This window comes from Lissotriton helveticus, chromosome 6, assembly GCF_964261635.1.
Source record: "Lissotriton helveticus chromosome 6, aLisHel1.1, whole genome shotgun sequence".
In the NCBI taxonomy this organism is placed as follows: domain Eukaryota; kingdom Metazoa; phylum Chordata; class Amphibia; order Caudata; family Salamandridae; genus Lissotriton; species Lissotriton helveticus.
In genome coordinates this window covers 1,699,666,201-1,699,683,467 of record NC_136067.1, presented here as the reverse complement: position 1 = coordinate 1,699,683,467, position 17,267 = coordinate 1,699,666,201, and the positions used below count along the sequence as shown (strand labels likewise).

Sequence of the window (17,267 nt, the reverse complement as noted above, 5' to 3'; positions counted from 1 at the left end):
CGCCATGAGGGCACTCCCTAACAAACTCTGGTGGCCAGTCTTTTTCAGCTAGGAGGATATCATAGCCCTTGGAGAGATTATCCCAAAATAGTCCCCTTATTTTCCTAGTCTTATCTCCCTCTATACGTAATGTTATCTCGTATATCTTGTGGGGTTTGCTAACTCTGGTGTCTGCAGTTTCCACTTGAAGATATTCATTCGTGTCCACTGTCTCCAGATGATTCATAAGGACTTTGCGAGCTATGCTCACTTCTGCTGCGCTGTCTAGCATTGTCTGAGCCCACTCTCCGTTTTTCAGTTGTTTCCTCAGTATTCTCGGCATTGTTAACTACCTTGATACTGGCTACCTTCTTTTTTGGAAATTGTAATTTCTTTTTTAGTTGAGCAGGTTCCTTGTCTTTGGACTTGGCGTGCTCTTCTCTTTGTTCTGATCGTCCTCTTCTTTCCGATTTCTGCGAGGAATTCTGAAAAGATTGAGAGGGACGTGTATCAATGTCTTGATATCTATCAGGTTTTTTAATATTATCCCTATTTCTAAGGTTATATCTTTTCCCAGAGGGGTCACTCTGGGGTGACCTGTGTCTCTGGTTCGGAGATTTCTCCCTTCGCCTCGGAGACCTTCCTTGGGACTGGAATTTCTTTTCTTTTGGATTGGATTGTTTGTTTCCATCCCAGTTCTTTTTTGGTGAATTATTAAAAAATATTTTTTCTGGACTTTCAGTCAGTTGCGGTTTTACGGGTATTCCACCTAAACTATCTCTACCTAGTTCTTCATAGGATTTTTCTATGATTCTGGCAATTTCAGCTGGTTGGTCTGCTATATCTGTCTCTTTTAACCTTTGGCGGATCGCCACGTTTGCTGCTTCACCTTTTATATTGGCTAATAATATAGCAGAGACCTGCTTGAAGTCTTTCAGTAATTTCATACCAAGAGTTAAAGCAGGCTCTGGACCGTATTCGTCTTGAATTTGTTTTAGCACATCTGGTATCACCGAAATGGATGGAACACCGTGCGTTTTTGTGTAGATGGAAGCAAAGACTGTACCCCAAGTGTCACAGTCCTCTATGTGTGGTGCGATTCCCATTGGGAGACATATAGTCAGAATCCTGTGTTTTTCTAATGGGGTGGTGTCAGGAAACACCGCCTCTATTTGGGTGATTTTCTGTGCCAACCAGAATGGTATTTGTTCCCGTTTAGCCGGAACTTTACCTAGGCAGGATTGGATGTTCTGTGGTGTGATTTTATTTGTGTTCCCCTGGTGAGGGGTCAGCTGTGGAAGTTTAATCGCTGGCTGAATTGTTGAAGTCCGCATTACATACTGTACTAATTGTCTATGAATTTTTAGTAATTGTTTTAGCTGTATTAACAGCTCTCCTGTAGACATCCCTTCGATGTCTGGGTGTGGTGTGTATCCGGCTAAGACCGGCCACGTTGCTCCTGGTCTACCTAAAGGACCGAGCCTTGTAATGTGATTATTATGTTTTAGGGCGCCATCAAATAAGAGCAAATGCTCTTGGAATTTGAGTGGTACTTCCACCTCCTCGAAAGGAGTGTACTCATTAGGAGGTTCCTCTATTTTGTAATAGTGGAAGTACTTTGTTACAGCATTTGCTGCTGGAAAATGTATCCATGAATAGTATACCTCTGTCTGCCGATATTCGTGTGCCTCAATTACGAATATGACTGTGCCACCTCTAGGTGTCAGTCCATTTTCTATAAGTTTTAGAGTTATAGATCTCCTTTTGATGACCGGAATGAGTATTATATCCGCGTCTGCTGCTTGCATGGTAGCATCAGCATCTGCGAGTTCAGTTGCTAATCTAACTGCCTCTCTTTCATCATCACTCTCTGCCATTTTACCGACAGGAAGCTTATTTTGTTTGTTTGCAGATCAGGTTTCTTATGGAACAAAGATTAGATGCACAATATTTTGGAACTGTTTATCCTTCAACGTTGACTATACCAAGAACCATACATAGGAGTTCCCTCCTACGAGGTCTTGGAGGATATTACCTTTCACCCACTCCAGACGTCTTTGGAGTATTTGGGAAAAGGGGTCTGAGTGAGAAAGCACGACTGAGTTACTCTAAATGTCTTACGTTAGTTTTATCGCCCTTTCCAAACGCGTTGGGCGCCATGTAGTGTAGTTCCTATCTTCCCAATAGGCTCTGCGCATTGGAATAATACCTACAGCAGTAAAGGCCTAGGCCAGACGTTAACTAGGTCTACTACTGTCGATACTAGACTTAAGTTTTGGGTTTGCCAGCGTAGCTCAGAGTTCGCTAGAAACTTTCTCGAATGTTCAGGAAAGAATTAACTCCCCTGATTAGACAAGAAGGGATTTAGTTTCTGACAACCATAGAACATGACAACTTTGCTCTCCCCTAATCAAGAGTGTATCTCCAGAGTCGTGTGAGCACAAGGCAATTATTTTACTAAGTCAGTACGTGCATTCTTAGTCTCATCAGAATGTAGAGAAAAGGAAGAGACGGGCGTGTTCAATAAAAAGGTGTTATTTATTGATCAGTCTCTTTTCTCGTACAAGAGAAATGGATCGATATTATTGCAATACTTATAGCTAAGTAAAGTGCATACATTAAAAGCAATAGTATAAAATAATACTGTAGAAACATTGATATGGTTTCTGAGCCATATGATGTTTAAAATGATTAAAATATATTTACATACACATATACATTTGACTAAACGTACTCAACTGGTGTTTCTAAATACGCCTACCCCGTGTACCTGACCTAAGTCTAATGCGTGGGCGGGAATAGAAAGTTACAGTTTAAGTTAAGTTTGTTTTGCCAAGTGAATAACTAAAAGAATTCTCTGTGAGGGGTTATTCAGTTCTGTACCTGGAATTTAGGATGAATGAGGAATGGTATCTCTTTCTCTGCTCTCGATATTCCAGGCCGCCTGCGAGGGCTGCCCAGAAGCGCCGGTGCTGGATTCTCGGCAGGAGAAAGCAGCGCGTCTCTCAGCGCGTCAGGAAGGCGGGGCTGCTGCCAGCGGGGTCTGCTCTGCTCTCGGCTTCGGCAAGTGTGGCTGCTCCGTCTCGTCACCACGCGTGTGTTTGCATAGGGCAAGATCGGCAATATTTATACCTTAAAGGTGCCGAGATTGACGTAAGGATGGACATAGATACGTCAATAAAGATGTCATACGACTTGCTCGTTAGCACATTCTTTTACTGAAATTCTCTGTGAAATCAAAACAATGGCCGCACGGATTTTCCAGGTTGTCATAGGTTTGATTTGTTATGAGAACATCGTATGCCTTATCAGGGGCTAGAGGAATGTCGCTTGTCTAATTAGATCTCAAGCGTTATGACCTAATCAGATAACACGTTCCTGTGCCGTAGTGTGACTGCGTCAGATAACGGTATCTGCATCATGGGGGTTTTCTTGCCTCATGGGCTGACTGTTAGTTAACTTGATAGTTAGTTTAACCAGAATAGGGTCAGGAATAGGGGGATCGATTCAGAACCTATAGGAATACATGACAAGTCGATGGCACACATCCAGTCTCCCTGATGAAGATGCGGGAAGATCTGGTGCAGGGCGAGCATGCGGAACTTTTCTTTTCGTATGAATTTGTTTAGCATTCGAAGATCTAAAATGGGCCTGTATTCCTTGGCAGTTCCTCGTTTTTGAACCAAGAAATACCGGGAGTACACTCCTTGATTTCTGTGAATGGAGGGAATCTCCTCTATGGCCATCTTCTTCAGGAGGACGGAGACTTTGTCTTGTAGCAATTGACTCTGGAAACGTGGGAGGTGTCGCGCCTGAAGGAGGACTTGCGGAGGAGGAGATTTGAACCTCAGCAAGTAACCATGCTGCACAATATTCAGCACCCATCTGTCTTTTGTAATGGATTTCCACTCTTTCAGATGATGAGAAACACTCCCTCCCACCGGAGTGGCAAACAGACGTGGAGGAAGCAATGGCTCAGGGCTTAGGAGGTTGCTTGGAGGAAGACTGCTGCTTGTTATTGCCACCTCTTCCTCTGCCAGGACGACGCTGCTGGAACTGCGTCTTCTGCTGAGACTGGGATTGCCACTGAGGGGTTTGAACCTCTGCTGGAAAGACCTCCTGTCTCCCTGGCGAAAGCGTTTCTTGAATTCCTTGCGCTTTTCTAATCCCACAGCTTTGACGGTGTGTCCATTTCCGCTTTCATTTTGGACATTTCGTCGTCCGTGTGTGGACCAAACAGAGATTTCCCATTGAATGGCAAATTCAAAATCTTCTTCTGGGCGTCTGGTTTGAGCCCTGTCAGGCGGAGCCAGGCCGAACGACGGGAACAAATACCATTTGAATAGCCATGGGCCGCAAGGTCAGAGGCATCCACTGCGGCGCTAATAACTTGATTGGCTACCAGGTCTCCCTCTTGTATAATCTCCAGAAAATCTTGGCGATCTTCCTTGGGGAGCTTGTCTGTAAAGCGAGTCAGGGAGTCCCAAAGGGCCTGTCGTACTTTCCAAGCAAGGCAGAGGCGCTAGCCACCTTCATAAATGAAGAGGAGGTGTTGCATACCTTCCTACCAAATGAGTCCATAAGTTTACTATCTTTTTCAGGTGGTACTGAGGAAGAAGTAGAGCCTGCATGGGACTTCATGGCAGCCGCCACAATAATGGAGTCCGCAGGAGGATCAGATCTGAGGAACAAGGGATCCTCTGCAGGGGCCTTGTACTTTTTGGCTATCCGAGATGGAACAGATCCCACCACTGCTGGTGTGAGGAAAGTAACCATAGCCGGTTCTAGGAGGCCGGGGACCAAGGGCAGAAGAGGCCTGGGCGCTGTGCGATGATGAAGAGTATCAAAAATCACAGAAGTGGGAACCACTGTAGTATGCAGCGTAATGTTCAGCTTTTTTGCTCCCCTGCTCAGAACATCGGAGAAAGTCGCGAAGTCATCAATTGGAGAGACTCAGGAAGGAGGCGTAGATGAGAAGGTCGGAGAGTAATCTCGGTAAGACGACCTAGATGAGGACGACCTTGTGGAAGATCTTGTACGCCGCCTGTTATGGGACCTGTCACGATTCCTGCTGTGACGGTCTCTGGACCTAGAGCGATGTCTTGATGGAGACCTTGGTCTTGGCCGGATTGGTGAACTTGGTCGGACAGGTGTTCTTGGCCGTACTGGAGAACCTGATCTGATCCGAGATCTTGGCCTGGGTGAAACCCTGGGACTCCGAGGAGATCTAGACAGTCTGACCGGCGTTCTTGCCGTAGACGGAGAATATGTACGGGAGTAACCCGAGCCCGGGTTACTCTGACCTCCAGATAGAGCCCCTTGAGGATGCTGAGACACCAAGCTGCGTGGTCTGTCCGCAGATCTGGGCGAAGGTTCCGGGGAGATTTCCACGATATTGAAACGAGGAGATGATGACTTGCCTCCTGAAGATCCGGAACCAGGGGATTCCACCACTGCCGTAACTTGATCCCTCGACGGCGAAAGCCTCGACGTCGAAGATGTCTGGGTGACTAGTGGCGTCGAGTGGTCTGCTCTCGACGGCGATCGATCACGTCGAGAAGGGCTCGACTGAGAACCTCGACGTCGATCCGGAGACTTCGACGTCGATCTCCCTCGACGTCGACCAGATGGAGATGCTCCATGACGTCGTATCGACAACGACTCTCGACGTCGTGTCGACGATGACTTTCTTCGACGTCGCGTCAACTTTTCCTGGCGTCGCCTCGGCGTCGACCTCCTTGACGTCGAAGGATGGGATCTGACAGTCCCTCTCAACGGCGGCCCGCCAGCCGGCGGCGACCTGGATGCCGTCCTAGCTCTTGACACCGATCCCCTCCGGGGCGGCGGAGAGTGTCTCGACGTCGACGGAAGCCTCGACGGAGACTTAGATGCGGTAGCAGCCATGGACTTCGAGCCCGAAGTATGGCGCCTCGACGCCGACTTACTTGACTGCGGCGGAGATCTTCGACGTCATGAAGATGATCTTGGCCTCTTCGACGGCGACCTCGACGGAGTTCTTCGACCTTCCTTCCTCTTCCTGGGGACAGGAGAAGTGGAATGACGCCGTTTTTGGCCGTGCTTGCTTGTAGGAGAAGATCTGGGGGCTGTAGAAGCACCCACCTGGTGACTTTTGTCCATCTCCTGCATGGCATGAAGTCGAATCTTCTCCCTGTCGCGAAGAGTTCGACTTTTACATTTTTGACAGTGATGGCACTGAACAGGATTGTGTGTAGATGGAAGGCACACAATACACACAAAATGTGGGTCAGTCAGAGCCATCTTTTTGTCACAAGAAGGACATTTCCGGAACAGAGCAGGCATTCTGACAGGAAATTCTTGTGGGTTACCACAGAAAAATAAATCAGAAGCCTTATTTATTCAAAAAATGTCGAATAATAAGAGAAAATTCTCTCAAAAACACAATTTCAGTTGAAAACTGAAGAGCTCAAGCTCCAGGATCCTCACAGAAGGAGCCGGAAAAAAGAACTGGCCCAACTGTCACCTGTGGTGCACCATGGGAGCAGGGGGTTGCCTTCAGGTCTTAAAGGCACGGTACCCCTACTCTAATGCCTTAAAGGCAAGGTGTCAGTTTTCTTTGTTTGCTTTATACTCTACTGCAGCATACTGGCAAATGCCTGCAATTACAGGTTTTTCCTATGGCAATAAAGCATTGTTGTATACAAATGTTTTCTGCTCTCTTTCTTCCTTAGGGTTTGGAAGAGTACTACTGTATGTATGCTAATTTATGTAATTTTGCTGCAATTTTGCCAGTTAGGAAATGTTTTAGGCTGCAAATATATGTTTTCACATATATATATATATATATATATATATATACATATATATTTATATGTATTTTCTATATGCTCCGGGATCCCGCACATGGGCGGGGATTATTCATAGATTATGACTATGGATGAGTATCCCCTGGAGGAGAAACAGTGAGTACATGAACGAATTAGTCACAAGGAGGAAGGTGTAGATTGAACATAAAAATGCAAACAGGGAAAGCCAGAAAGTCAAATACTCACAGACAATCTATGTAGCCATGCTGGATATACAAGTAATGACAAATGACAATAAGAGGAGCACCTGCACATAGAGCAAACCCACAGCTGAAAACAGCTTACTACACATGAGGAGTTTCCACTTATTCCTCTTAAAGAGGGCATTCCTTATGGGGTGCTCTAACGTGTAAAGAGGAATATCTGCTTGGATGAAGTGTATGCTGCAGGCTGGGATGATTCTCTTGAGAGATATATAGAATGGGGCAAAAGAGTAAGTAAGTAAATATTTTATTGCATATGGTTAGTTAAAACCTTTACAAAATTGTGTACAAAACAGTATACGAACAAGCCTTGGTTAAAATGCATTTACACTCTTTAAAAAACAAGTTATTTTTTTTTAAAAAACAGTATTACATCGTCTGCGGCCTGAGCCTCACCTAACATATCAGTCCTTCTGACTGGGTCTGCATCATTTTTTCAGTTTTCTGGATTAGGAGGCTCGCCTTCTGTAAGAATTTGGAGGCCCTACAGGCTGTTTGCAACTGGAAACTGTTCAGTGCTAGCATAACGGCAGGCCTGCATGTTCTGATTTGATAAAAACGAAATATTTGTAATAGGTAGTAACGTCTCAAACTAGCCAATGATGGACAGATGCACAGAATGTGAGTCAGTGTTTCTTCCGAACGGCCACACAGTCTGCATAGCGATGTTTGCCATGTTTGCTTCCATGCTGGGGTGTGATCCTTTGTGGTGTAGGTGCCCAGACGTATGCGTAGGAGCATTTGTTGTGTGGATGGTGTTATGTAGTTGACTAGGTATGGTTGTGGGGCTCTTCTCTCATACGTGGCTAGCACCGTCCAACCATGTTTTTTCTTTGCAAGTGCGGCTTTATCGACAATCATGGATTGTTGTTTTGCTGTAATATTGGCTATTTTTTTGAAGGCCATAAAGGGGTGGTTTGTATTCCATGCCTCTCGCATATTAAGTTGTGTCAGTGCGTCTTCCAAAGATGTTTTCCATGCATTTTTAGCATTTGTTCGGTTGTTGATTTCGCACCAACAATGGCCCATCAGCGTGTCCTCGCTTGCTGCCCTTAATTTCCAGCACATTTTTAGTATCCCGGCTTGCCTGACTTGATGCTGATTTGAAAGCCCGAATTCCAGACGTACTTGCGCTTGTGATGCAAACCTTGGTATGTGAAAGATGTATTTGAACAGATTTGACTGTTGTAAGTTCAAGAAGTTTGCGTCTTTGCCTCTGAATAGCTCCGAACCGTACGTGAGGGCGGGTAAAAACTTTGCCTCAATCACTTTCAAGAGGTAAAGGTTGGAGGGGCATTTCAATTTTGTTTTCAGTAACATTAGAGCAAACCGTAGTTTATTGGACTGCGCTTTTCTATGCAGTTGGTGAGTTTTTAATGACCAGCTTGAGTCGACCACTACCCCCAGGTACTTGTAGGAGTTACTTGACTCTATAGTGTTACCCGCGATGTGCCATTTGAAGGGTTGTCGCCCTTGCCGGGATGAGAAGCAGACGATCTTTGTTTTATGATAGTTAATTTGCAAGCCATTCGCAGAGATGTATTCATGCAATTTTGTGATAGTCCTCTGCAGTCAGACCCCCTTGGGTCTACAACGCTCTATGTCGTCGGCGTACTGTAGGCTCCTTATTTTGTATTGAGCTAGCTTTGACGGGTCAGTTTGTGTTTCCGCGATGCGCTTGTCAAGGTCGGCGGTGAAGATGTTGAAAAGGGTTGGGGCTAATACGCATCCCTGCTTCAGGCCGATTAGGGTGGGGATTTTTTTTGTTGTTCTATCTCCAGTGCCTAATTTGATCTTGACCCAGGTGGATGTGTATAATTCTATTATTGCTCGTAACAAGTTCGGAGGAGTGCCCCAATTGGCCATCTTTTTCCATAGGATCTCCCTTGGGACAGTGTCGAACGCCGCCTTTAGGTCTACGAAACAGGTGTACAATTTTGTTGACCTTTCCTTTGCTCTTTCGACGAGGAGATTTAATGCTAGAAGATTACATGTGGTGTTGGTTCCGGGCCTAAACCCCGTCTGGGTGATTGGAAGGATATGTTTAGAACTAACCCAGTCTTCCAGATCTCTCAGGAGATTAGATGCGTACATTTTTGCCTCCACGTCGATTAGAGCGATCAGCCTATAAATGGCTGGGTCTGTTCTTGCACCTGCTTTAAATATTGGGTGTAAAATGCTCCCTCTCCATGATGTAGGAATGTTTCCTGTTTGAAAGGCATTGTTGAACAAGGGAGTAAGGTGTTCCGCCCAAAAGGATTGGTCAAATTTGAAGAGGCCGTTTGGCAAACCGTTTGGGCCTGGCGCACCTTTTGACCTTAGTTTTTTGATGACCAGATGAACTTGGGATGGCGTGAACCGATGTTCTTCGCAGTTTTGGGCCGCTTCTTGAATTTCGTACTGTTGATGCGAGGAACGATTTGAGTCCCATGATTGAAGTTTGGTCTGTTGTGTTCGCTCCAAATGCTGGATCCAGTCTTCCTGTAGAATGTTTGAATTAATGGTCTGTGCGGCTCCGTTTGCTATTTTGTTGATGTCTGCCCAAAATTTCCTGTTGATGTTTGATTTGCTGGATTCTAATAGTTGTTGCCAAGTTTCTGTTTGTTGTTTTAATTTTTCTTGCCAAACGTCTTTTTTATATTTTTGCCGTAGGTTGTAGATTTGACGCTTGGTGTCGTCAGCCTTTGTCGTGCCTTTTCTTGATAACTTTCTTATTTCTTGGTTTAGAATCCTTTTTTTACTCAGTATTGAGCTCGAGGGCGCCTGGAATGCCTTGCATGGTTTCCTTTTATTTGTGTATGTTTGGTGGCCGAATATTTCTGTTAGGGTGATGATGATCTTTTCCCACTTGTCCTGAAGAGACGTTTGACTGTTCACGGAAGCCTCCGCATGCGCTCTTTTCGCATGTGCCGTTATTTCTTCGGCGTTCTTTCCGTTCCATACTAATCGCTTCAGATTGTATAGACTCGAAGGTTCGGTCAGATCATAGCTTGCTGATGCCCTAATGTGTAGATGCCTCAGTACAATTAATTGTGGGCTGTGGTCGCTCTCCAACCGGTGAGTTATGCTGAAGGAAACTATTGTTTGTAAGACGTCTGAGTCCACTATGGTGTAGTCTAGAACAGCTTGAGCCTGTTTAGTTGTTCTGGTTAGGGACGCAGGTTGATCTTGGGGAAAGCGGCCATTCAGGACGATAAGTCCGACTTCGGTGAGCATTTGTGCGCACTGCTGGCCGTGCTTATCCTTTTTTTGATGGTATGATACCATTGGAGGGATGGATTTGTCATTCCGTTTATTTCGGTTGCTGTTAAGGGCATTGTCCTTAAATAGAAGGAACATGTTCAGATCTCCTGACACCACCAGCCCCGCCTGTGGGTAAGTGGATTGCATTGATTTTATTAGCGCCTTTAGGGTCAGGATTTTCTCTGGTTTCTTCTTTACATCCGGGTGTATGTAGGTGTTACAAATTACCAATTGCCGAGACTCTTGAGGGCCAAAAGGACTTGTAGACGGATCGGGAGGTGGCTTGATTTTGATGCACTGGATCCATGTTTGTCCTGTATCAATGGTAACATAAGACCAAGGAATGCTGGTGTTCAGGTAGATCGATAGGCCTCCTGCAGCCCTGCCTCTGTTACCTCTTCTGATGGCCTGTAGTTGAATTTCTTTAAAGCCGTCAATTTGTTCCGCGGTGGTTGACCAAGTCTCCTGGAATAAGATGATGTCAAATTTATTTAGAAAAGCTAGTAAGTCAGCGTCTTTTGTTTTGCCTCCCAACCCGTTTATGTTCCATGAACATATTTTCAGATTTTGTGTTCACGCTTCGATTGTCATGTGGGCTGCTGGACTAGCTGTTGGGGGTAAGATTTTGCGTCTCTCAGTTGGTCCACCTAACGTGCCTTGGTGGATGATTCGTAGGTTGGACCATCCTCCCTTGGTGCTCCCCGAAGTACTCCACTGCCTGGACGTGAACGTTCCTCGACCAGCAAGGATAATGGGCCCGGATATCTCTCCAACGGAACCGGTCTGATTTCAATTCCCCATTTTGCGAATATGTCTCTGTTTTGCCAAAATTCCTTGGCTATCATGGGATCCTTCCATGTTGCCACTGTCATTTCTCTCCCGTTGGTATTTGCAATTGGGTGAAATTCGATACTTTCAATATGGTTGGTGTTTAAATGACTCAGAGGTTCTATCAGATTGGTTAATTTTAAGATGGCACTCCGATTGAGAATATCGTGCTTCCCCCTTGAACTGTAGTGCGGAATAATTTCGTGTATTAGTGAGCCAGCTGGGGGCAAAAGAGAAAACACACTAACAAAAGCAGTGGCGAGAGTAAAAACATGAAACGGGAAGGTATGTTATTCATGGCTCCCAAGAAATACAGAGAGGTTAAAACACTGACCCATAGAGTTACTGTTTAATCCCAGAAGGGTTGTTTTCTTTGACATGCAGCAATGCACTGTTACCGATTGTCTATGTAATGACTTTCTTACAATACAGTCTATTGATAATTGCACATGTATACCCTGACGCACCCATCTAGATATGTTTCTATTACTTGAAATTACCCAAAAATTCTGTTTTATTAAAAAAAACAAGAAAAAACTCATAACTACATAGAGCACAGAACACGATTGCTTCAGACGTATTTTACGTAAATTTGTTGAGGAGTTTGAGAAATTAGTGTTACAAAAAAGGGTGGGCTTGAAAGGGTTCAACGTTAGAGCTATCTCAACTAGACTTGCCTGCTTGTGGAACAATACTGGAATTCCATAGGGTTTGTGTATAGCAAATGGGCAAACTTAACACTGAGAAATTCACTAGAGCCATGCTTTTGAGGTGTAACTCCTTATAGGACTAGAAAAGAAATTACGAAAAATGCAGAAAAGCTTGCCTTACTGCTGACCAGAAAATGACTAAGCATTATATAAGTGTCAAATCATGCACCAGAACTGAAAATATGGATTGTGGATATGACTGAGCAATCTGTTGCTGAAATGATATATATTACACAGACTCGTGCACACAAGCTAGCTAAATATCCAATAGACTGACTGGCATTCATACAGGAGATGACACATTATGTACATGAATTGCCTGACTGATTCAATTACAAACTTAGGAAAACAAAGTGTATATCGCGTATAAAAAAATATTGTGTTAAACAGAATAGACTCAATCATAGTTTGTACGATCTTCAAATGTGCAATAGTCTGTGTCAAATGGGAACAAAATGGCAATCCTTCCTGAGGGATAACTGTTGTATTATGATTATCAGTGTCTACTTCATGCATTAAGGAAATAAATATAGACACATTAACAAGGCAAAGAACTATGAAATGAAATAACATTTTAAATACATGAGGAACCTCCACTATACACATAGGGGGGTCTAAAAAGGTATGCTGTGTAACATGATGGACAAAAGAGTTGCTCGTACTGCAGTGACTAAAATACAAAATACGATATAATCATTATGAAAATGTGCTGCCACAAAACACCCTAGAGACATTAGCTGGGAACATTTTAAACCTCTGGTACACTGCAACAGTGTATGATGGGCAACCCGTTAACAGTGCAATTCTGGTGTCCTTGCACACGTGGTTAGAGATACTATGGGTAGCTGTGCAAGGGAAGGCAAGGAAAAAACCCCACCACTTTATCTCTGTGTTTATGAAGGTCCACAAGGGCCTCGTGATGGTTAAACCTGGAGAGATCAAACGGATCCTGTAAACCAGGGTTCTGTTACAATGTTGTAAGTGTGTGGTCAATGATCGTGTCAGCACTTAGACATGGTTCGTCTACTCCACTTAACAGGTCGATTTATTGGATACTCAATGCTTCCCACCCCCAAAGGTCATCTGAGTAAGGCGCAAAATGTTTGCCAATTTCCTAGTGGCAGACATTCTGTGTATCCCAACAGGGCATCTTTCAGCATGTCCATGGCATGGTAATATGAGAATGCGCAATGGACATGCACTCTTTTGAACTGGGCTACAATCCCAAGCTAATGAGGAAACAAACACGTAACAGTGCAACTCAGGCAAGAGTAGGAAGAATTCAGTATTACAAAAGGGGTCTTACGGGAGCTATTACCACTGCAGTATTACCTTGTCTAAATGCGATACCAGGACTCAAGTAGACCTTTCTAACTTGATACTTTCATCTCTGACTCTGTCTTGCTCCTCCTGCTTGTGTAGTTCTAGATAGAATCCCTTCCCTACGGCAGCAGAAAACAAATTATGCGAAGAGGGGCGATTATCTGCTACATTTGGTTTATTTTTTCCTATTTGCCAAACCAATGTTACTGAATGTGGTCTTTGCTAAGCCTGCATGGCAAAGGGATGAAGATTTTTTTTTTTTAGGTGGTGGGGGAAGAAGAAGGTAACAGGGGGTGAAAGAAGGGAACAGGGGGTGAAAGAAAGGGGCAGGGCGAGAGGGAGAAGAGGAGATACAGTAAATCGTTTGACCTGTGGACTCCAGGCTCTACTCAAATGTCTGGTAGTTGGCTCAAGAAGGGTCTAACAGGAGGCTCAGCAAACCTAGGTCTTAAACTAATGGAACGAACATGTAAAGAGGCAATTGGGTACGGAAAATAAACTGCTGTTAGTGCCGACGTGAAAATAAAAATAAATAAAGCCCATGCAAATGTACAAACACATTGAAAGATCAAAATCAAAGAGAACTACTTTGTACATATGTGCTTTACCTGTGAAATATGTGGCTTCCATCCAATCATGTAAAAAATTTGAAATGTTGCAGGGACAGTTCCATCATCATTCCCATACATTTCTTTTTAAAGTGTTGAATCAGGATCCAAAACGGGAAAGAAAAACAGAATCAGTCCTTAATATAATAACACACACGCAAAGTCAATAGAGTGTTCGTTAACTTCAAAGTAGTGCAGCAACTGTAAGGCCCTGGCGATTGAAAACTATGGTGACTTGAACTGAATGCATATTAAGTTATTTGCCAATACTCCTCCTGTGAACCAATACCCAACCTTGAACCCAATGACAAGCTGAGAGCCAGTAACATAATCAACCTCACTAAGCATATACAATTATTAGAATCTGAGTATATGGCTTTAACACAGGACTACAGTAAGGACATCACTGTTAACTGCAAAATAGTTTGCCGCTATATGTACATATTGGCCGGGGTGAGACACTAGAAGTAAATAAAAATGTTATAGAAGAAGAAAGAATATAAAAAATGCCTCATAGGCACATGAAGAATTAGTGCAACATATGGTAACTTAAGCTTTTTTTTTACCGAATATATATTTATGTTAACAATATATCACAACTAACGCATTTTGTCTACATCAGTAGAAAATATTAAGTAAATCAGAAACATATTTTTAAGTGTCACATAAGAACACAGCATGAGCCATTCAGGATAAATAGAGCAGGATGGCTCTCTTGCACCTCTGCTCATGAACCATAATAAAGTAGAAAGACGGAAAAAAGCTTTTCTGGAAGATATGTTTTCCTCAGCCATTTCTTTTCCTTAGTACTGAACGTGAACCAAAATCCCTGGGAAGGACAGTCCAATAGAGACCAGGTATTCAGTGGTCACTGGCCATGCATGATTCAAAACTCACAATAAGGCACTACATACCTCTGACTCTGCTAGTAATGGAAGTTGAACTCTACCTCCTGAACCCCATATGAGATTTATTTTTAATAATAAAGCTAGAAAGCCACTAAAATAAAACTTTATAACAGACACCTCATACATTCCAATATTACCACAAAATAGGAGATTTAAAGGCCATCGACCACAGTAGACTATGATAGCTGGCTAAACAGCCATTAAACACCACAAACTACTAAGGAAGTATAGGTAGCATGTTTATCCACCACTATAGGCGAATGGCCTTTTGACTCCTGGTGGCTTCTACAGAACTGCAGACCTCATGAGTACCCGAGATGCTGCAGCTTAGTATTTTATGCGTGGGTCACCCTCTGAGCCTCTGGGAAATTCTGAAAAATGTTCATTACTATTGCTGGACATGACCAAATCTGTCTTGTCCCCTGGGTTCACTGCTCCCAGGGAACTCTAGCAATACTGTACATTTTCAAAGGAACACATACTTACGACTCCAGGGTAGGATGAATTATATTCCATAGTGAACAAATAAATTTAAATCACACCTTTGTATATAGCTGCAGCGGCCAGCATAGTGTCTCTATGTAGCATCGGTTTTCTGTTCCAACAGCAATTGCTCTCTCCCATGCCTGAAATAAAGTGATGGCACGTAACTTTATGTTTTATGTAACACAATTTTGGAAAATTAATTCATTACATAAAATTAAAAGTGGGTACTTTAATAGCTTAATGTTCTGTTCTAAAAAGCTACCCGAGTATTTATGCACAGTTATACATCTTTATGAATTTTTTCAACAAATGAGGGAGATGCGATTTCATTCTATAACTGAGCAATCAACTAATGCATACCACCCACAGGAAGGAAACGTCAATCACTTGTAATCGAATTTTAAATCACATGAATTTATATATACATACACAGATAAATATAGTGGTGCCAGCACCGATAAAATGCAAAATGTGTGAAAAGCCACGTTTTAGATTACCAAAGGTCAGGAGACAACGGTGACGAAAAAACAAGTAGGTTTCAAGCATGTCAACATTGGGATTAAGCAATATTGCAGTAAATCTGAAAGAATATGAAAGAAAGGATGATGGTGCAAGAAAAAAAAAAATCTTAAGATGCAACAGTAAATATGTGGTGTATTAGTGAGTGTGCATGTGGGCTAAAATACATTGAGTGTGGTCTCTGTGGTAGGCAAACTAGAATTAAAACGTATAAGAGCCATCATTAACAAGGATAAACACCATGCAATAGCAAATTATTCCAAAATATAATCATAATAGTAACTAAAAGACTCGTAAGTAAAATGGAAGTAAAATCACAAGATAGGAGATTGAGAAAGAAAACGAATACAAGTCCAATCAAGACAGACAATCGAATTGAAAATGTTACATCCTACACAATTCAATTCAAAGATCGAATTCAGATGCATATATACCTGGAAAAGAACCACAATACAGAAAGGAACAAAACATGACTCTATTTTACTGAACTGCAGACAATTTTACAAGTAAATAATTAAAATAGGAAGGTGCATATGACAGTAGGACCTTATCGTTATAGGACTCTAAGGAACCCACTGGAGGGAAAGAGCCTTCAACAAAAAAGTAATTGGTCAAGATAGAATAATATATTGTACAAGCTAGTCACTATAAAACAATAATGGTTTTGTGATACGATTATAAAGGGACCATGGAGCCAGATTAAGGAATTTTAATCTATAACTAACAATATCAATGAAAAACATCTAATATATGGTAAGAATCAGTACAATAGCTTACTCAATGTCTGGACAGCAAAGTCAGTAAAAAAAATAAAAATAAAGTGATATGTGGAAAAAAAATAAAGTGATATGCGGGGAAAAAAACGAAGGGCCGATATAAAAAACAAAAACTGTGATTCTGAACTCCACACTAACTCAAGTTTTTAGCTGTATTTCTCTCAAGATTTCTGGGTTTCAACACTGTGGTCATGGGGGTTTCACAATTTATAATAGAAAGTAATATGAGACAAAAAATTCACCATGAACAAGCCTGCCACTTTGGAATGCATCATCTGTGGAAAAGAAATACAATCCTAATTTTGGCAGTTACTGTTACTGCTGATTTTGCTCCTGAGAAACAAACTACATATGAGATGTTATGTTATGTTATGTTATTCAGTTTTTGTATAGCGTACAGCTACTCACAGGGAGTGTCCCGACGCTTTCCACCCTCAACTCATAGGAAATAACACAACACAGCTAAAAACCAACAACAAACAACGCAGAAACAGTGAAAAATTAAAAACCAGACTAAGAGTTAAAAAGCCAGGTCTTCAGGCCCCTCCTAAACATCTATCTATCTATCTTTTTATCTGTCTATCTATCTAGCCAGAAGACGATGTGTTCAAGTCTCATAGAACACCAAAACACGAGCCTGTACGGGTTTTGCAGGTGATTTACTGAGATGCAGCCAAGATGCCCAACGTGTTTCGAGAAACACTTCTCCTTGGCCACGGAACAGAAAGGGGAATAGGTTATAGGCCCAGTAGAAGGCAGCAAGCTGAAACGAGTCGGCAAGCGAATCCGCACATTGTGTAATTTTAATGACTCACTGAAGGAGTTTTTTTGTATGCTTT

At 42.8% G+C, this 17,267-nt stretch overlaps 1 protein-coding gene across 2 annotated transcripts in view; it reads right to left on the bottom strand.

Annotated features, from left to right (window-relative positions):
* The window catches only part of NDUFAF5 (NADH:ubiquinone oxidoreductase complex assembly factor 5), a 174,042-nt gene that overhangs the window by 13,894 nt on the left and 142,881 nt on the right, over positions 1–17,267 (bottom strand). For both annotated transcript variants that reach the window (XM_078649560.1, XM_078649559.1), the window contains 2 exons: positions 15,190–15,273; positions 13,740–13,822 (listed from right to left, as the gene is read on the bottom strand). In XM_078649560.1, the coding sequence (XP_078505686.1) occupies positions 13,740–13,822; positions 15,190–15,273 (167 nt within the window). The remainder of the gene's footprint in view (positions 1–13,739; positions 13,823–15,189; positions 15,274–17,267) is intronic.